Source organism: Callithrix jacchus, chromosome 1, assembly GCF_049354715.1.
Source record: "Callithrix jacchus isolate 240 chromosome 1, calJac240_pri, whole genome shotgun sequence".
In the NCBI taxonomy this organism is placed as follows: domain Eukaryota; kingdom Metazoa; phylum Chordata; class Mammalia; order Primates; family Cebidae; genus Callithrix; species Callithrix jacchus.
This window is the reverse complement of record NC_133502.1, coordinates 173,148,503-173,169,242: the sequence shown is the minus strand read 5'-3', so window position 1 is coordinate 173,169,242 and position 20,740 is coordinate 173,148,503. Positions and strand designations below refer to the sequence as shown.

Here is a 20,740-nt window from a genome sequence, read left to right as displayed (position 1 = left end):
GTTCTGCTTTAGATGCTGATCTAAGTATTGATGAAACCCAGAGGAAGAGTTTAGGCAGACTGTGTTGGTATCTGCAACCACAGATGCAGGGACTGTTCCTGGGACAAGTTTCCAAGGATGGACCCCACTGTTTGCCCTTCAGCCTGCAGATAGTGGTGGTCTTAATCTACTCAGAGCAGAGTTGCTCACTCTAGGAAGGGTAGGCTTAAAGCCATTATTTCTACTGTGTTCTAACTTGAACATGTTCAGTTTCTGTTCCAGATGATCGGACTGAGCAACGAACCTGTCTAATTTGTGGGGACCGCGCTACAGGCTTGCACTATGGTATCATCTCCTGTGAGGGCTGCAAAGGGTTTTTCAAGCGGAGCATTTGCAACAAACGGGTATATCGGTGCAGTCGTGACAAGAACTGTGTCATGTCTCGGAAGCAGAGGAACAGGTGCCAGTACTGCCGCCTGCTCAAATGCCTCCAGATGGGGATGAACCGGAAGGGTGAGTAGTGCTTATGGCTCTCATGGCCCATCTTTCATTCATCACTTTACCTTTAGTGTCAGCTGTTATGCTTTGGAGTTACTTATTTCTCAAGCCTGCACTACATATCAGGCCTTATACTTTGTACTCATGACCCAAAAATGAATCTGGAACCATTCTTGCCTACAAGAACCTCCTAAACTAGGTGGGAGGAACAAAAACTAGTGAGATGTTAAGGATTCTGTGGGAGTGAATGCACAAGCCTTGTGTGACCAAGAACCCACTGAACAATCGTATCTTGACAGGGATTAATGTACTTCACTAGTTATTTCAGGAAGGATGACAGAAGTGGACATTTTGGGTGAAAAGACATGAGATAGGAGATTTCTGAATGTGGTATCATTTTGTTTGCTAGAACCATGGTGTACTCAGAGGCTAGGCATGCTCAGAAATCTGTGTCTGGGTTGGTGAGGACTTTGGGATTTATTAAGAAGCTTCCCAGGAGCCATTAGCCTGAGATAATATGAATAAACTGATGTTTTATTCATACTAGAAGTAGGATGAAGATGAAGGGCAGTTTTGAAGGATGAATTGGGGCAGGGGAAACAGAAAAGCCACCTAGAAAGTTTTTAGAAGAGTCTAAAAGGAAAACTGAAGGATCTGAAGGAAGTGGGGAAGGAATGACCCAGAGAGACATTGAAGAAACTCACCTGATAGGAGTTGGTGACATACTGAATATTGAGCAGCACCAGAAGTTGAAGTTGGGGATTTGGATTAGGAGTAATGGCCTGGCCGGGCATGGTGGCTCATGCCTGTAATCCCAGCACTTTGGGAGGCCAAGGTAGGAGGAACACCTGAGGTCAGGAGTTTGAGACCAGGCCGACCAATACAGAGAAACCCCATCTGTAAAAAAAAAAAAAAAGAGTAATGGCCTTCCTGGGGGGGAAAAAAGCAGGGTGATTTCTCTATGAGACCATCTGAAAAGAAAGGAAAAAGCAGGGTGGGGCAAAATGTTGGCCTTGAGGTACCTGAGAAGGACTCATAAAGATGTCCACCAAGGAAGCTGGATATATAGGATTGGAACGGAGGTGAAAAGTCAAGCCTGCAAACAGGCTTCATGGAGCTGTTGGCACAGAGGTGGTAGTTCATAGGTGAAATCACCCACAGAGAGAGCTTAGATACCGAAGAGAGAAGGACCGGTGTCAGAAGCCTAGAGTGGTATTCCCATGGATGGTGGAGAGTAGAATAGAGCAGTGTCATTCAGCAGAAAGAAGAGAGACTCTAGCAGCAGACTAGCTTTGTCACCTTGGGAAGCTTGCCTTATATCTCTCATATCCAATTATCTTACCTTTAAGATGGTGTGTTACTTACTCTTTAAAGTTCTTTTCCAGATTAAGTATGATAACATATATAAAATACCTAGCAAGGTTTTAGGGGTTCATAGCAGCAGTGTTCAGGGATGAGGAGCTTAGTCAGATACAGTGAACTGTTGAAACTGGTTTTATAGCATTATGAATGGAGACATCCAGATGTACTCAGACTGGTTTTATTGTGTATGAGATAAGAAGGACCTTTTAAAAACTTGCCCATCATGAAGAAAGGTAAGAGAGATGTGGAAATTTAGATAAATTTAGGTGGTTTATAATTATTTATATATTAATATAACTTACAAATAATATAACTTACTTCTATACTAATACTTATTGAGCACTTATTTAGGTACCCTCCATATATTCTACCACTGAGTATGCAGAACAACCCTGTTATTAACTATTATCCTCAATTTACAGATGCAGCCTAGGAAGGTAAAATGAGTTAGCAGTAGTTAGTTTAGGGGTGGTTATGTTGACAGTTAATAATTATTAAATTATAATTTGTTGTTAAGCCAAGCTTGTACCTGACCACATGAACAACATACTGCTTCACATATCTACCATATGGCGTAGCTGTTTACATATTGGAATGCCCTGTGTTTACTGGATGATGAATGTCATAGTAAGACATTTGAAGTGTTACCGAGTTTTTCCCCTGCCTCTCTTTTTAACTCATCTTCTGACACTGTGCCTCAGGGATTTCCTCAGTAAAGGAAAAAAACTCAGGTTTTTTCCTCTACTTAGAGATCTTTTCCCTTCCTTACTGCCAGTTACCTCTTACTGAAATCTTTTCCAGCCACCATTACCAAACACTGTGTGGAAGAGAGTCTGTCGTCTTCTTGCCCTTACGCTCTTTGGTTTTGGGCTCCACTTTTCTCATCTCCCTTTGTTGCCCTCACTGTGAATATCTGAGGAAAGCTTAGTTATTACGGATTGCCCTCTTGATCCTGACTACTGTCTCTGGTTAATCATCCTGCTTTATTCAGCTGGATTGTGAGATTCTGAGGCTTCCAGTAAAACTCACCTCTTTTAGGGAAGAATAAACTTAACCTCATAACCCCTCTGACCATAGTCAAAAGACACATGGAGTAGGAGGGATAGGGAGCTGTCTCCTTAGGACTATTTGCACGCAGAGCAGGCTGACCGTTGCCTGGTGAAGTCTGCGTCAGGGAGAGAAACTCTGCCACCTCCTGGTTGGTGCTGCAAAAGCAGGATTAAAATTGCAGTTACCATGGGAGTATTTTGGGGGTAAGGAATATTCCGTATGGACCTATGGTGCTTGACACATAATTCTGTGCATTTGTCAAAACCCATAGAACTTTACACCACAAAAAAGTAAATGTTACTACATATGAAAATTTGTTTAATCAGCCAGGATGTTGTGGGGGTTACAGGGCAGAGGGAAAGAATGCACACTGTGACAAACGAATCTAGCTGGTGTTACAAATGAGTCACATAACCATACTTAAGGGGTTTGAGAAAAAAGGAGCTCACCTTTGAAAATGTTTTGACGGTATACTGTAAAGCTAAAAACAAAAAGAATTATATACAAACAAAGCACTCTAGTTTGTAAAATTTGTTTCTCTCAAGGTTATGTGTTAGGAATTCTGTCACTACTTCGCTACTTTGTTTGTATAGTAGAGTGGAACCAGCAAGTAAATACATTGTGGACAATGAGAATCAGATTTCTCACATCAGAGAAAGAAAGAAATTATAAATCAGCCAAGGGGAAGGCTAGAGTGAGTCCCCTGGTGCTAGATTGGAATCAGTGTATCAATATGTATTCATGTTTAGATAGATAGATTTTAAAATGTATAGATATGTGTGTGGGTAGGTGAGTTAGTACACATATGTATATTTCCAAGCTCTAGCCACTGAGAGGGGCTAGAAGCAGATACCCAGGAGCAATGAGCACACCCAGCACCCAGATCTTGGCTTCCAATTATCAATGAAAGGAATGAGACTCATTGGAGAGCTGATTGATTCCACGGCTGGGGTAGGGAAAATATAAAATGATCCTGGAGCATCTTATGGTGCCAGCAAGTTCGGAAGTACTTTCTAAAAAATTAAAGGAAGCATATCGAAGGGCACAGAAGCCAACCTGAAAGAGCTCCTGATGGCCAATGTTGGAACAACTTGAACAATGATAATTATAGGATTCGTTTATAACCCAAAGACTAAAGTAAATATCCATGAGTTTATACTGAAAGAAATAAGTGAAAAAAATAAAGGGAAGTGATTATTATTCCTTTTAAGTGAATTCTGATTAATAAATGTAGAAGGAGGCCAGGTGTAGTGGCTCACACTTGTAATGCCAGCACTTTGGGAGGCCAAGGCAAGAGGATCACTTGAGCCCTGGGGTTCAACCAGCCTGGGCAACACAAGGTGACTCCAACTATATAAATATAAATATAGAAGGAATGAGGGAAATAGAAAATCACCACTAGCATTGGGCACGGTGGTTCATGCCTGTAATGCCAGTACTTTGGGAGGCCAAAGCAGGTGGACTGCTTAAGCCTGGGAGTTCAAGGCCAGTCTGGACGACATGCTGACACCCCTTCTCTACAAAAGAAAATACAAAAATTAGCTGGGCGTGGTGGCACATGTCTGTAGTTCCAGCTGCCCTGGGGGCTAAGGTGGGAGGATTGCTTGAACCTCGGGATGGAGGTTGCAGTGAGCCAAGATCATGCCATTGCACTCCCACCTGGGTGACAGACTAAAAAATAAAAGAAAAATTACCATTACAACACCACAGTAATAACTGCTACAAGCAAGATCCACTAGTGGATGCTAAATAAGTGGCCTCAGTGTAAACAGAAACAGAATATTTGCATGGTCTGCAAATACATAGTAATTACACAGGGAAAAATGGTTTATTTAGAGAATTCTGGCAGACATGACTTTAGCCAAGTAATAAAGATGAACAGTACCAATAAAACACACCAACATTGTATATACCCTTGATATGAAACGCTGAGAAGGGCACACATATACACACACAGAGAGGCTAAGTTCACTCTCAGTCTAATCCTGAGAAAACAGACAAGCCCATACGGAGAGACATTCTTGAAAATAACTGACATTCAACAAAATACCCATTTGAAAAGAGTTAAAGTCACAAAAAACAAGGAAAGACTGAACTGTCACAGATTGGAGAAGACTATGAAGGCATGACAGCTAAATGCAGTGTGGGGTCCTGGACTGTGTTCTGGAACAATAGATAGAAGTGAAGCAACTGGAGAAATCAAAATAAAGTACTTACTTTGGTTAGTAGTTTTGTACCAAAGTTAATTTCCTAGTTTTGATGACTAGCCATGGGTTATGTGAAATGTTAAAAGGAGAGTCTATGGGAACTCCCCATATACTATTTTTGCAACTCTTCTATAAGTCAAACTTACCTCAAAATTTTTAAAAAATAACTATTAAAAAAGTACAGCTGCCATTTGTGGCTGGGACTTTTTCGCCTATGCGCTAGACAGCTCTCTGTTGTCCCCCATCTTTGGATATAGAACTGAGTATCTTTTCAGGCATTGTGAGACAGTGATCCTGTGGCATCGCCATATCACTTTACCAGGGTAAAAAGTGCCCCGGGACACAACACAGAGGTCTGCATGAAGCACTGAAAAGTCTCAAGGAAGGAGAACAGTTGAGTAGAATCTTAAAGAAATCAAAGTTGATGTTCCTTACCAATTTTTTTTTTTTTTTACATTTTTTACTTTCTTTACAAACATTTTTTTTGTAGAGACCAAGTTTCACCATGTTGCTCATGCAGGTCTTGAACTGAGTATCAAGTTTAGCTGAGCTGAACTGAGCTCAAGCAGTCCTCCCACCTCAGCCTCTCACCAAAGTGCTGGGACTATAGGCATGAGCACCATGCCCGGCCACAGGGTTTTTGGGTTGTTGTTGTTGTCTTTTACTTAAGACTTTAAAATTTTGTTCTGTTTTATTTTGAAATAATTTCAAGGTTACAAAAAATGTGCAACAGTAGTAAGAATTCCCATATACCCTTTACCCAAATTCCCTAATTGTTAACATTTTGCCACCTTTGCTTTATCATCCTACTTGTTTTATTATTTTCCCTCCCCTTCTCTCCCCCTTGCTCTTCCTTCTGTTTCTCTATCTCTCCTGCCTTCCCCACTTCCCACAGGTAAGTAAGGGTGCATGCACCTGCGTGTGCACCACTTCTTAGCCATCTGAGAGTAAGGCACAGGCAGTGTTCCCCTTACTTCTAACAATCACAGTACCGCTATCAAAATCAGGAAATTTAACATGATACAGTACTATCTTATTAGCAGATCTTATTTTATTTTTGCCAGTCACCCCAGTGTCTTTTATAGCAATTTTATTTTATCTAGAAGCCAATTCAGGGAATCACATTACAATTTTATGTCTTTTTAGTCTCTTTTAATCTGAATCGTTCCTCAGTCATGTCTTTGTCTTTATTAACATTGTTGATTTTGAAGCAAATAGGTCATGTATTTTGTAGAATATCCCTCAATTTTGGCTTGTCAGTTTCCTCACTGACAAATGCAAAAATGGCTTTTCTATTCATTTTTGGTGAGAATGCCACAGAAATGATATTGTGTCCTTCTTAGTCCATAATAGCAAGAGCACATGATGTAAGTACATACCCATTATTGGTGATATTAACTTGAATCACTTGGTTATGGTGATGTCACTTAGGGGAGGTGATGTTGCCAAACTTTTCCACTTTCTTTCTGAGTATAGGCAACATATGCAGAGATAGAACTATGTAAAACAGAATGGCATGTTCAAGGACTAACAAATAGTTGTCTATAGATAGGGTATAGCATTTGTGACAAGAGATGAGGATGAAGGGTCCAGAACCAGATGATAAATGGTCTTGAATGCCATGCTAAGGAGCTTAGATTTGGCCCATAGACCAAAGGTGCTATCAGCAGGTTTTGATTGGCAAGATGTAAATCTTTAAGACCTTGATGTAGTTAGCTTTGTTATTTATGGTTTCTGGGTTTTGTTGACTGCCTAGCGCCAAGCAAATGAATAATGATAGGCATGAGTTCCAAAACAGAAAAGTATTTGTGATGCCTTCTGAGAAGATAGAGAGCCATGGCTAGTGCTACTCTCTTTCTTAGATAAGAGTTACAGCAGAACCATTCCTGTAACATTGTACACAGGAACCATTTATTCTGTTTTTTCAAGACAGAGTCTCACTCTGTCACCCAGACGGAAGTGCAATGGTGTAATCTCGGCTCCCTGCAACCTCTACCTCCCAGGTTCAAGCGATTCTCCTGCCTCAGCCTCCTGAGTAGCTGGGACTACAGGTGCCCACCACCACGCCTGGCTACAGGGTTTCATCATATTGGCCAGACTGATCTCGAATTCCTGACCTTGTGATTCTCCCGCCTAAGCCTCCCAAAGTGCTGGGGTTACAGACATGAGCCACCACATCCGGCCCCGTTTCTTCTCTTTAATCAAATCACTGCCAGATAGACTCTAGCCTTGCTGAAAAACTTGTTAGCTCAGTGTGGCATCAAGGAACAAGCACAGCTTTAGAATCAGAAGATCTAAATTGAAACCCCAGCTCTGTCAGTTCTTCCCTGAGACTTGAGCAAGTCTCTTTACCTCTCTGAGCTCCATTTCCTCATCTCAAAAATGTATGGGAGAATATTACACCTTCCAAGGTTGTTGTGAGGGTCAGATGAGGTAACATACATATGTGTAAGAACATTATAAGATTGAAAATATGGTCCAAGATTTTGTTTTTAACAGAGGCACTGTAGCACATTATATTTTCCACACTTCAGGTAATTTCATGGCATCTTGGCCAATTGTATCATCTCTAACTAAATGGGTACTACTGTTTATATTAGTCTTTAAATAGCTTTTAAAAATCAAAGTTAATTTTAAAGGCAATTTTTTACCACCTCAGTGAGTGGAAAATCAGTATTTTTTGTGTACATCAGAATAAATGTATAATTAAGAGTTTATATACCACCTAAAAGTATCTTACGTTTCTCTACTAGGGTGCATGCATAGTAGTAGTGGAAAGAAGTCTGGTCTTAGAGTCTGATAGCTTGGGTTCCAACCCTGATTCTGCTCTTAGTTTCTGTCTCTTCCTGCAAAATACTTTATTTCTGTGAGCCTTAGATTCATCTGTTCAATGGGAGAGATACTAATACTTTCCTCATGAGTTATTTTACCTCAGAGAGAACAGTATGTATGTAACACAAAGTAGATTACTGTCATACATGCATTTTCTTATTCTGGGTGGCGGTCAAAGAAGAAGATAAGCTTTTGAATTTCAGAACACGAGGTTGGCAATATGTAAATCTTTAAGACTTGTGACCCTTTAAATGAAAAGCAAAGTATGTTGAGTTCTTTTCACACCTCCAGGACAGTGAAAGTGAGATAACAGCTGAACTATTAATATATTGGGTGTTGTATTCCAGTGACAGATCTTTGCTCTCTACCTATGAGCTGAACATGTGAGATGTTATTATTGGAAATAGAAATACCCAAACACTGTCATTGATCATGGAACAGCAGAGATTGTAAGGATTTTTAGATCTTGAAATTAGATTGAAAGAGAGCTCCCAGCAAGCAAACAGCATACATCTAGCTCTAACATAGGCTATATATGCTTCTTACTCTAAATTCACAACAACTTTTTATAAAGCAGATCAACCATGTTGCCTCCACTTGGTGGATGAAAATATTAAGACCAGCAAAGTTAAGAATAGAACCATGGATTTTTAACTCAAAGAGGCTATGGAGAGGGAAGGATTAGTTGCTAAGTGCTTACTTTACATGCCAGGCCCTAGGGTTGGTATTTTAGCCACACCATTTTATATAGTGTAACATAAAACAAATATCAGTATCTCCTCTTTTCATTTCAGTAAACTGAAGTCCAGAGAGGTGAAGAAACTTGTTCATAATTATACAGACCAGGCAGAAACAGGATTTGGACCCTAACATACCTAATTCTAAACTTCCTGTCAGCCTTTTAGTTACCTCTAGAAACAGGGCTATGCTTGGAGCTTCCACCTTTTGAGGCAATCAATCCTGCCTCAGGAACTTTTGAGATTACTTATGTTAATTTTTTTTTTTTAAGTGGCAGGTATACCCTACCAAGGCCTCCTGCTACATAATGTTATTAGTATATCTTTTGTCATTGTTAACACTAACCCCTTCTGAGCTACCCTCCACAGTGGCTATCACAAAGATTTTTGAAAAATCCCAATATGACTGCAGTGCCCCCCTACATTCCTTCTCATCCTCAAGCTCCTTAGCTAACGTTATACCCTTAGTCTGGCATTTAAGGTTGTTTATGACCTAGGCCCAGTTGGCCTTGCCACCCTTATCTCATGCTACTCTTCCCCCACATATGCTTTAGTCAGATTAAACCATTTGGAAGTTTCTAGAAAAAAGAGTTTATTCTTACCTTCAGCTTGATGCTTTTCTGTACACTGTTGACTCAACCTGGAGCACTCTTTTTCTGTCTTCCTAAATCCTACTTAATCTTTAAGACTCACTTCAGACGTTTTCTTTCCCAGAAAGCTTTGTCTAATACTATGGTCCTACTATAACTGCAAATCAGGGGTTCTTCTCTATGCCCCCATATTAAGTGTTTCATAAACAGTGATGATAACATTAATAGTAGTTGTTATTCTTAGTGAGGATGATACTACTTAAAGGATGCTTTTTATAGTTAGAAAATGTTAGATAAGCTCCTTCAACTACAGAGGTGCTCTACTGACTGCCTTTGCTGGGAGAAATCACTGAGGTTAAAATTCTGATTAATGAAAAAACAAACAAACAAACAAAAACTGTTCTGATTCTACAAATCAAACCTCTTAGGTTGGGAATAAAAACATTTATTTAAAAATGGAAATATTCTATCCCTCCCCTAGAATTTGTTAAAACCTTAAGTTGCATCATCCTGGCAGGATGTTTGTAACTGAAGGACTAGTGAACAGTGCTATCACCTTTTTTAAACATACTGAATGTATACAGTGTATGTAGTATGTATGCAGTGCCTTGAGAGTCTCAAAATATTGCTGCCTATGAAGGAGCCTGGAATAATAGAATTGTGTGCTTTGGGTCCAGAAGGACCTGTGTTTTAATCTTGGCTTCGCCAATTACTGCTTTACTCTTTTGGCCAAATAAGTTCTCTTTTTGTGCTAAGACTTCTGTGAGTGTGCTTCTGACTACCTTTCTTGACTTATATTTCCTTCCAGCTATCAGAGAAGATGGCATGCCTGGAGGCCGGAATAAGAGCATTGGGCCAGTCCAGGTGAGTTCTAGGCCTCAGTCTCTGTGGTCCATCCTGGAAGCCCAGGGCTCCACTGTTCCTGAAACTGCTCACCTTGATTCTTTCATCTGCTGCTCATGAGAGCCATCTTTGCTTTCATTTCTGTAAAATTGCTTTTATAGCCTGGATGTAAAAGTGCTTTGAAAATGTTAAATATTGCTCATGCATGGCTAGGAAAAAAAAAGAATATCTTAAATGTATAAGTTAATGATTAAAGCTCTTCTTGTGATCCCTCAGCCTTTTCTAAGGATTTTACAGACAGTGAACCCAGTTATGATTCTGAACCATCCAGAAGATTTTTTAAATCAGTCCTTAAGGTTATAGATAACTTAGCCTGGCAGAAATGAGCAAGACTAATTTGCTGTTCATGTCATCTAAAAAATGTATCAGCGGAATATTAATGTCTTACTGTAGACTAGGAGTGATGATACCCCATTCAGTCCCACAAATACTTACTGAGCTCCTACTCTTCCAAGCCCTATACTATGAACTTAGTCTAATGGGAGAGATAGATAGGTCAACAGACATCATAGTAAGGTGAGTGGTAACAGAGGATGCCCAGGGACTACAGAGGAAGTGGCACCTATTCTACTTGGGCTAGAGCCATGGTTGGGGACCAGAGACACTCAAGAAAATAGACTGTGCAAAGACCCAGTGATGAATCTTTATGACAAGGAGTTTGTTCAATTAGGCTGGAACATTGGGCACATGTAGTGGAGTGGCATAAGATAAGGCATATTCCTTGAATTTGGAATCAGTTCATTAGGGAGTGGCCTTCAATTCTCTTTGACATAGCTCCTTAGGAAAAGTCTTTGTGGGGCCAGCCTATACCACTTGTTCTTACTCGTTGTTCTTACTTGCCAGCAGAAGAACTACATGAGGGTAGAAAATTGGATGTATTTCCGCCCATCAGGTGAATCCCTTGGCACACTAGTAGGCAGAGCGCATGGCTTAGGAATTATTAGTGGCCAGGAGCACTGGCACCCACCTGTAATCCCAGCACTTTGGGTGGCTGAGGCAGGAAGATCACTTGAGGTCAGGAGTTCAGAACCAGTCTGGGCAACATAGCACGATAGACCCTGTCTCTACCAAAAAAAATTAAATTAAAAAAATTATTACTGTTACTGGTATGAGCCAAGAGGCAACCACTAAAAGGTTTTATTTAGATTTGCATTTTAGAAAGCTCATTCTAGCAGTGGAAATGGTTTGTGAGGAGTGAGGTGAGGGCGAGTGAAGTGGAGGGAGAGAGAAAGCAGTTAGAAGGGTTTTGCAGAAGTACAGGCAAGAGATATAGATAATTGAGGGGAAATAATAGACCTAAGAGTTATTTGCTGCATAAATTGATAGGATTTAGCCAGTTAAATGTGAGGGAATGAAAGAAAGGTGTTTGAAGTTGTCTTGAGACATACACCGATGATGTTTGGGGGATTTCCTATCACATGCGCACAGCATATATTCAGTCAGGCTGTGTTGCTCCTAACTCTGCTGAATTTATTCTTTTTTTCTAAACCATTTTTATTCTTGTTACTCAAGTCATATATATGTCTTATAAATTCATTTTGTTTTTTTTGGTCTGGACTAATAGCTGCTCTTTTTTATTATGGTAAAAGTAAAAACCATATAACATAAAATCTACCTTTTAAACAAAATTTTAATTATACAGTACAGTGTTGTTAACTATATCCACACTCGTATACAGCAAATCTTTCTAACTTTTTCATCTTACATGACTGAAACACTATACCCATTAGATAGCAATTCCTCATTTTCCTCTCCCTTTGCCCATGGCAGCCACCATTCCACTTTGTGCTTATAAGGTGTCTCATAAAGTGGAAGCATGCAGTATTTGTGCTTCTGTGGCTAGTTTATTTCACTTTCTTTTTTTAAGGTGTTTTATGTTTATACCATATTTTCTTATGGATTTCTCTGTCATCAGACACATTGTTTTCACTTCTTGACTATTTTGAATAATGCTGCAGTGAATGTGGGAGTGCAGATGTCTCTTCACAATCCTGATTTCAGTTCTTTTGGATATATACCCATAGATAGTATTGCTGGATCATATGGTGGTTCTATTTTTAACTTTTTGAGGAACCTCCATGCTGTTTTCCATAGTGACTGCACCATTTTACATTCCCACTAACAGTGCGTAAGCATTTCCGTTTCTTTACATCCTTGCCAGCACTTGTTATTTTCCAGACCGGTTTTTTGGTTTTTGGTTTTTGTTGTTGTTGTTTTCTTTTACATATAGTAGACGTCCTAACAGGAGTGAGGTAATATCTTCAAGTTTTGATTTGCATTTTCCTGATGATAATTGATGTTGAGCATCTTTTTGTATACCTATTGGTCATTTGTATATGACCATTTTTTGGAGACATGTCTACTCAAGTTTCTTGTCCATTTTTCAGTGGATTTTGTTTTGTTTTGTTTTGTTTTTGTTATTGAGTTATGGGAGTTCCTTGTATATTGTGGCTGTTGATCCCCTATCAGATGTGTATGGTAATGTGTTCTCCCATTTCATAGAGTATCGTTTTACCCTGTTGACTGTTTCCTTGGTTGCACAGAAGCTTTTTAGTTTGATGTAGTCACACTTGGCTGTTTTTGTTATGTCATCTGTACTTTTGGTGTTGTATCCAAAAAATCATTGCCAAGACCAGGGTTATGAAGATTTTCCCCTGTGTTTTCTCCAAGTTTTATAGTTTTAGGTCTTACATTTAGATAGTCAATTTTGAGGTTGACTTCTGTGAATGGTATAAGGGTTCAACATCTTTGGGGGGTTGAGAGCGGGCATGTGGATATAGTTTTCCCAGCACTATTAGTTGAAGAGAGTATCCTAGATGTGGTGGTAGAAAGCCTCACAAAGGAGATGACATTTGGGTTTTTTTTTTTTTTTTGGTCTGGTTTGGTTTTGTCTTCTTTTGAGATAGGGTCTTGCTCTGTCACTGAAGCTGGAGTGGGTTGGTACGATCATGGCTCACTACAGCCTCAGTCTTCTGGGCTTAGGCCAGAATCTCCTGCCTCAGTCTTCTGAGTAGCTTGGGACTATAGGCATGCACCACCATGCCCAGCTAAGTTTTGTATTTTTTGTAGAGACAGGGTTTCACCATGTTGTCTAGGCATCTCTTGAACTCCTGGGCTCAAGCAATCTGCCCTCCTCAGACTCCCAAAGTGTTAGGATTACAGACATGAGCCATCATACCTGGCAGGAGGTGACATTCAAATTGGATCTTGAAGGGCCAGTAGGAGATTGTCATTTAGGAGTGGTGTTGCAGGGTTAGGAAAGAATAACCTCAAGGACAAAAAGGAGTTGAAATAACCTAGAGGCTTCATGGCTTGAGAGTAGTGTAAATGAGCAGGAGGAAGGCCACGAAGGGCCGTGGTGCCAGTAAGAAGGAAGCTATGCCATCCTAAGATTAGTGAGAGGCCCGGAGTATGGGGGTGGAGGAGAGGGAATCTAGGTTTCTGGGAAGTTCCACGAGATTTAAATAAGCTCTCAGTCCTGAAGAAAGACCAGTGTCTTGAGCACCCAGTCTAACATATCTCAATTCCTTGTCAAAGATATCAGAAGAAGAGATTGAAAGGATCATGTCTGGACAGGAGTTTGAGGAAGAGGCCAATCACTGGAGCAACCATGGTGACAGTGACCACAGTTCCCCTGGGAACAGGGCTTCAGAGAGCAACCAGCCCTCACCAGGCTCCACACTGTCCTCCAGGTGAGCTTTAAGGCAAACCCACGAACATCATCTAGGGATCCCCCACAAAGGGCAGACCCACAAGAAACCTCTGGCTGAGTATCCCTGCCAGGCTGTCTCAGCCATTGTACTGTTGCTCCCTCAGACTCTTGAAGTAGGGCTCAGGATGATTGAAAACAGTGTTTCCAGCCCCTTTTATGCTAAAGACCTTGAAAATGTCAGTGGTCTCTTCTGTAGACTGATAAAGTACTGTATCTTCTATCCATGCCCATGCATTCTTCACCTAACAGAATAACATTTTAAATGTAGCTATTTTCCCTCATTTATTTTATCACTGAAATAAACTTCCTTGACAGTTTTGAACTAAAACTATAATTTCTCTGCCTCACAAGAGTCAATGTTTTTCACTTTATAAATTTTAAGAAACATCGAGGGCTTTTTAAGCCGGTCAAATTTGCTGCTATCAGAAAATACAAACTTAGAAACTCTTGGTTCAAGCATATCTTTAGTTAGTTGTCAAGTGTGAAATAGAGCCTTCAGCTATTAGGGAAGGTTTCCTTTCTCAAGAAATCTTTCTTGTAGGATATGGGTTGACAAACTTTTTCTGCAAAGGCCAGATAGTAAATATTTTCAGCTTTCCAGGCCTGATGGTTTGGATCTCCACTTCTTCATTCTGCCTTTTTAGTACGAGAACAGCCACGGCCATGGATACTATATGAAGCAGTGAGCATTCCTGTGTTCCAGTAGAACTTCATTTGCAAAATAGGCAGTGGGCCGGATTTAGCCTGCAAGCCAAAGTTTGCCAACCCCAGTTATAGGAGAGATTCCCAGCAGTAATATAATATAAACACCTACTTTCCCATCATAGTCTACAAGTATCTGTTAAAAATACTCTCCAAGCATGGCACCTATACAAAGAATTCATTCAACCAGTATTTATTCATCACCTACTCTGCCATGCACTGAGTGTCCAGTGGTGACCCCAATATTTATGTAGAGTCCTTGTCTCACAGACGGGAATCCAGTAGGAGAAACACGAATGTAACTATTAATTTTGTCCCCTGGCTTGATGAAGGCACAGACCTAATGGCCAAAGAATACCTCAAGTCACCTTCTGGCTCATTTCCTGTGAGTAATTACTAGATTTGCCATGGCCCCGTTTGACGCAAGACTTTTCTCTCCAGCAGGTCTGTGGAACTAAATGGATTCATGGCATTCAGGGAACAGTACATGGGAATGTCTGTGCCTCCACATTACCAATACATACCACACCTTTTTAGCTATTCTGGCCACTCACCACTTTTGCCCCCACAAGCTCGCAGCCTGGATCCCCAGTCATACAGTCTGATTCACCAGCTGTTATTAGCTGAGGACCTGGAGCCATTGGGCACACCCATGTTGATCGAAGATGGGTAAGTGAGCTCCACCCTTCCTGGCCCCTTGCAGTCTCAAAATGTCCCTACCCCACACCTACCTGTGTCCCTGGCTGCTATACCTTTGGCTTCAGAATGAGTTGAGGGAATAATGATTCAAGCCTCAGGACAAATCTGTGCTTATCTTTGAAGCCAGTGATCCCTTACTCTTTCCCTAAGTATTTTTTCTCATAGAGTTGAGGTTACTTTTCAGTTCCTATGGAATTGAGATAGAAGGGCCTTTGTTTATGCTTGGGCCTAGGTGAGCCAGGTACTGGGATGGATCTGAGCACTTCCAGGCTAGAGATGAGTTGTAATTCTGGGGATAGGCATATATCAAATATGGGTTCCTTCACAAAGCCCTGGCTGGTTGTGGCCTGTCTGCAACCGTCACCAACATCCCCATGGCTAGGATGGTGGCACGTAATCACTTGAAGTGCAGGCTTGAGAGGATAGAAGGAATATTCTTTCAGTCTTTAGTCAGCTCTACCTGAGGAGATGATCATTCAGCCTTTGCGTCTGCCCATTGCTGCATCCATTACTCCTTTGGCCTAGAGCATAAGCAGTTTGAGCGTTAACTACGCTTAGACCTCCCAGGAAGGTTTCTTAAGCTAGTCTCCAGTTTCAGAAGAGGAGATTAAACTATTCACCTACAAGGAGGCCACACAAACCCTTTATAAATCTAGATGTAGGAAGTTGGGCATGGTGGCTCATGTCTGTAATCCCAGCACTTTGGGAGGTATAGGTGGGCAGGTCACAAGGTCAGGAGTTTGAGACCACCCTGGCCAACATGGTGAAACCATGTCTGTACTAAAAATACAAAAGTTAACTGGGCATGGTGGCATGCACCTGTAAACCCAGCTACTCAGGAAGCGGAGGCAGGAGAATCACTTGGACCTGGGAAGTGGAGGTTGCAGTGAGCCAAGATTGCACCACTGCACTCCAGCTCTTGGCAACAGAGTGAGACTCTGTCTCAAAAAAAAAAAAAAAAAAGTTAAATGGAGGAGTGTGAGGAAAAGTGTTGCCAAGGGGCCTTGAGAGAAAAAAAAGCTGGAACTCCTGGGTCTGTGGTCTCAGAGATCTCTTTTATTCCAGAGTTGAGAGAAGCCCTGCTACTCTGCCCAGCTTTAGCTTAAAGGAAAGGCTGAGCAATGCTGGTTCCTGAACTCACCACCAGGGGGTGGAGTGAGAGCAGAGAAACTTCTGAACTTGTTCTGTTCTCTTCAACAGTCTGGATGCGAGGCTTATTTTTGTGCCAATTCCTTTGTTGGGTGGGCATCAGAATTAGAATTAGAATTCCAAAACTTGAACAGGAGTGACTGGGATTTTCTCCAAGACATGGAACATCAGAGGACACCAACAATAAAAGTCATATTCCCTGACAATTGCACACTTTTTTTTTTTTAGAGACAGAGTCTCGCTCTGTCACCCAGGCTGGAGTGCAGTGGCACTCTGCAACCTCTGCCTCTTGGGTTCAAGTGATTCTCCTGCCTCAGCCTCCCAAATAGCTGGGATTATAGGCACAGGCTGCCACGCCCAGCTAATTTTTGTACTTTTAGTAGAGACAGGGTTTCACCATGTTGGCCAGGCTAGTCTTGAACTCCTGACCTCAAATGATCCACCTGCCTTGGCCTCCCAAAGTGCTGGGATTACAGGCATGAGCCACCGTGCCTAGCCAATTGCACACATTTCTAAGCCTTTTTTTTCCTCAGCAGCCCTTCCTCACCAGACTCACCTCTCCAACCCTGGGCTTGCTACTGGTCTCAGCCCTGCCTCTATATCAGAAAATCACATTGGATAGAACTGGAGACCATGGACATGGAGCAAGGAGCCCATTGCCAGGGACCCTTTGTGCCCTTGGGACTACCTTCTCTATGTGCCTTCATCCTCCACCCTCTGGCCAATAGAAGTAACTTCCCTGTCCCTTCCCCTCAGATACTCTGTGACACAGGCAGAACTATTTGCCCTGCTTTGCCGCCTGGCCGACGAGCTGCTCTTTAGACAGATTGCTTGGATCAAGAAACTGCCTTTCTTCTGCGAGCTCTCAATCAAGGATTACACGTGCCTCTTGAGCTCTACGTGGCAGGAGCTAATCCTGCTATCCTCCCTCACTGTTTACAGCAAGCAGATCTTTGGAGAGCTGGCTGATGTCACTGCCAAGTATTCACCCTCTGATGAAGAACTACACAGGTGAGGGCTCCTGGCTGGGGAGGAAATCCCAAACAACCAAACCATTGTCATCTCTGTAAGGCAGAGTTGCTTGGCCCTTCAGAGGATAGGCATTGTACCACATAGGCCTGGGTTTGAACCCTCACTCTGCCACTGACTAGATTTGTGACCTTGGCCCAGTCTCTGATCCTCAGGTTCTGAGCTGGTAAAACGGGGTGATAGCAGAATTGCCCTAATAATATGGTTTTTAGGAATAAATCTTACACATTCAAGCTTAGCAGAGTGCTAAGCTGTAATTTATTTTTATTTTTTATTTTATTTATTTAGTGTGTGTGTGTGTGTGTGTGTGTGTGTGAGAGAGAGAGAGAGAGAGAGACAGAGAGAGACAGACAGACAGACAGACAGACAGACAGAGAGACAGAGTCTCGCTCTGTTGCCAGGCTGAATGCAGTGGTACAATCTCGGCTCACTTCAACCTCGGCCTCCCAGGTTCCAGTGAGTCTCTTGCCTCAACCTCCTGAGTAGGTGGGACTACAGGTGCACGCCACCACGTCCAGCTAATTTTTGTATTTTTAGTAGGGACGGGGTTTCACCATGTTGGCCAGGATGGTCTCCATCTCCTGACCTCAGGTGATCCTCCCACCGCAGCCTCCCAAAGTGCTGGGATGACAGGTGTGAGCCACCGCGCCTGGTAGCTGTAATTTTTTTTTAATTAATTTATTTTTTGAGATGAAGTCTCATTCTGTCACCCAAGCTGGAGTGCAGTGGCTCAGTCTCAGCTCACTGCAGCCTCTACCTCCTGGGTTCAAGTCTCCTGCCTCAGCCTCACAAGTAATTGGGACTACAGGCACCCGCCACCACGCCTGGCTAATTTTTATATTTTTAGTAGAGATGGGGTTTCACCATGTTGGCCAGGCTGGTCTCCAACTCCTGACCTCAAGTGATCCGCCTGTCTTGGCCTCTTAAAGTGCTGGGATTACAAGCGTGAGCCACCATGCCCAGCTGATTTGTATTATACTTGGATTTCTGAGATAATGCATCCAGGAAAAACAGAAATCTAAATTCTGCCTACAAGTCAAGAGGGGCTCAGAACTGGAGTTTACAATCCAAGAAAGAGACCTAGAGGTCATTTTGGTACCTATTGTGTGCACTAAGTAGATATTTTTAATTGTCTGCTTTCTTTCTCATAGCCTCCAGCCTTATAGGTGTTGTGCCTATTTTATAGATGAGAAAAATGCAGTTCAGAGAGACCTCCCCTTAAGGGTCTTGGATTTGAATACGAGCTATAGATTTGAGCATATGCCTGCCTGACTGAAAAGCTTAGTTTCTTTGATTCTGTCTGAGATGCGATGAGATGTTGAAAGCAGAGGAGCAAAAGACTGAACTGTTCTGCTTGTCATTTTCTGGCATAAAATTTTATCCCAGCTGGCCAGTATCCTTATAGCCTCCCTGTCCAGAATGGGTCATCTCCCTGCTGCTCTGGGGCCTGTCCAAGCACACTTTTTACTCATTTACTCTGAAGAACTAGAGCACTGAGTGACCATATTTTCTGACTCCAAAATCAGTACAGATGATCTGCAGAGATGACTTTCTGGCTTGCTAATTTATCTATATGAAAGGTCTTATAATGCTTAATTTGTATTTAAATAGACATTTCAATAAATGACTTTTATTGTACAGTTCAAAATATTGGAAGTCATGGGATTCCAGGGCACCAAGAAGAAGAAGAGAAAAGGTGCCCCTATCCATGAAAGCTGGAGAGTGGAAAATAGCAGCCTTCACAATTTTCTTCACAGCATGGGGGTCCATCTCCCCCCTGCCACCTAGTTGTGGCATTAAGACAAGCCAAGGCTCAAGCAGAAAGCAGCACTCCAAGACCTGCAAGGGCCCTTGGCACAGCTAGGGGAGGGAGGAGCCAGCTTGCCGACTCTCTCCACTCGTTTTCTAATATTTCCTTATTAATGATGCTTACTGGCTTCAGTGTGATCTATAAATGACAGAGCTTTGAACCCAGCTGACACTTTGTCTGGTAAACAGAGCTATCTGATTTTGCAGATGACCTAACCCCTTGTCCAGAGCCTCTAATTCATTGTTTCCATCAAATTCCTGTCTTCTACTCCATAACTCTGCCCCATAGGGGTGTTTGGATAGCAGTCAGCCTACTGTGATGTTGTCAGGGTTTGCGGAGCTGGCCCAAGGAGCCCAGCCTCTTTGGGTGCCTGGAATCTACGAGTGCAGCCTGGGGCTACAGCATCAGCCTTTGGACTCCACTCCCAAGTAATAGGTTTGCCCAGGCCCTCTGCAAGGAGGCAGCAGTCACTGGCAGTACAGGTTCTCTTTGGCTTTGAGCTTCATAAGGCATCCCATCTCACTGTAGCCAGTCCTTTAAGTCCCAAGACCAAGGCAAAAGTCAGTAACAGCTGAAGTAGTGAGGAAACATTTTCTTCCTACATTGGAATTTTTCTAATCAAGGAGGAGCTAAAGCTGTACCATCCACTATAGTAGCTACTAGCCTCACGTGATTTTTAAATTGTAAATTTATTAAAATTAGAAATTGAGTTCTCATTTGCACCAGCCACATTTCCAGTGCTCAGTAGTCACGGGGCTAGTGGCTACTAGTACGAATAAAGATCATTTTTATCATCACATAAAGTTTTATTGAACATTGCTGTCTTTAGAACATGTATTGCTGCTGAGCTGTCAAGTGGGTTCTGAGAATAGGAAATGGATTTGTTGTTAGAACTCTACTGTGGAATCCATCGATGGAAAAATAACAGTTAAACTTCAACATGTTAGTTCTGATTCCATGGCCATTTACTGAGTATTTTTGTGTGTGTTGTCGGGAGGAAGCTGGCATCACAGGTGATGCAAACATGATTTCTGATTCAGAGTCCCTATCCTTCATTTAGGGGACTGGGAGGCAAAAAGAAGCAGACACAACTTACAGTGCAGGGTTGTGTTGGTGGAGATGGAGGGGCATATGAAGAGAACTGTACAAGCATAGACTGCAGAGTGAGTTCCTCTGTGTGCAGGGCCAGGGAAGACTTACCAGAGGATCAGACATTTGAGCTACACCTTGAGTGGGAATTTCTAGGCCCCTGGTAGAGAACAAGAAGGAAGGCAGGAGATAACACAAAGTCCTAGAACTTAGAGATCCTAGATGATTGCCATGTGCAGGGAATCAAAGCAATTCTGTGGATTTAAGGTATAAAGAGAATGTATCTAAGAGAGACAGAAAAGTGAGAGGAGAATTGACTATAGAGAGAAAGATACAGTCAAGACAGGTCATGAAAGTGCTCATATGTCAATCTAAATAATTTGGGGTTTGTT

The 20,740-nt window shown here is 41.9% G+C and overlaps 1 protein-coding gene across 8 annotated transcripts in view; it reads left to right on the top strand.

Annotated features, from left to right (window-relative positions):
- NR6A1 (nuclear receptor subfamily 6 group A member 1) overlaps positions 1–20,740 on the top strand; it is a 238,667-nt gene that overhangs the window by 203,000 nt on the left and 14,927 nt on the right. For 3 of the 8 annotated variants that reach the window (XM_035257268.3, XM_035257236.3, XM_078326778.1), the window contains 5 exons: positions 250–492; positions 10,064–10,119; positions 13,696–13,850; positions 15,014–15,241; positions 17,177–17,431. In XM_035257268.3, the coding sequence (XP_035113159.1) occupies positions 250–492; positions 10,064–10,119; positions 13,696–13,850; positions 15,014–15,241; positions 17,177–17,431 (937 nt within the window). The remainder of the gene's footprint in view (positions 1–249; positions 493–10,063; positions 10,120–13,695; positions 13,851–15,013; positions 15,242–17,176; positions 17,432–20,740) is intronic. The other 5 variants (XM_054243711.2, XM_035257259.3, XM_035257271.3 and 2 more) reach the window with 3 other exon arrangements.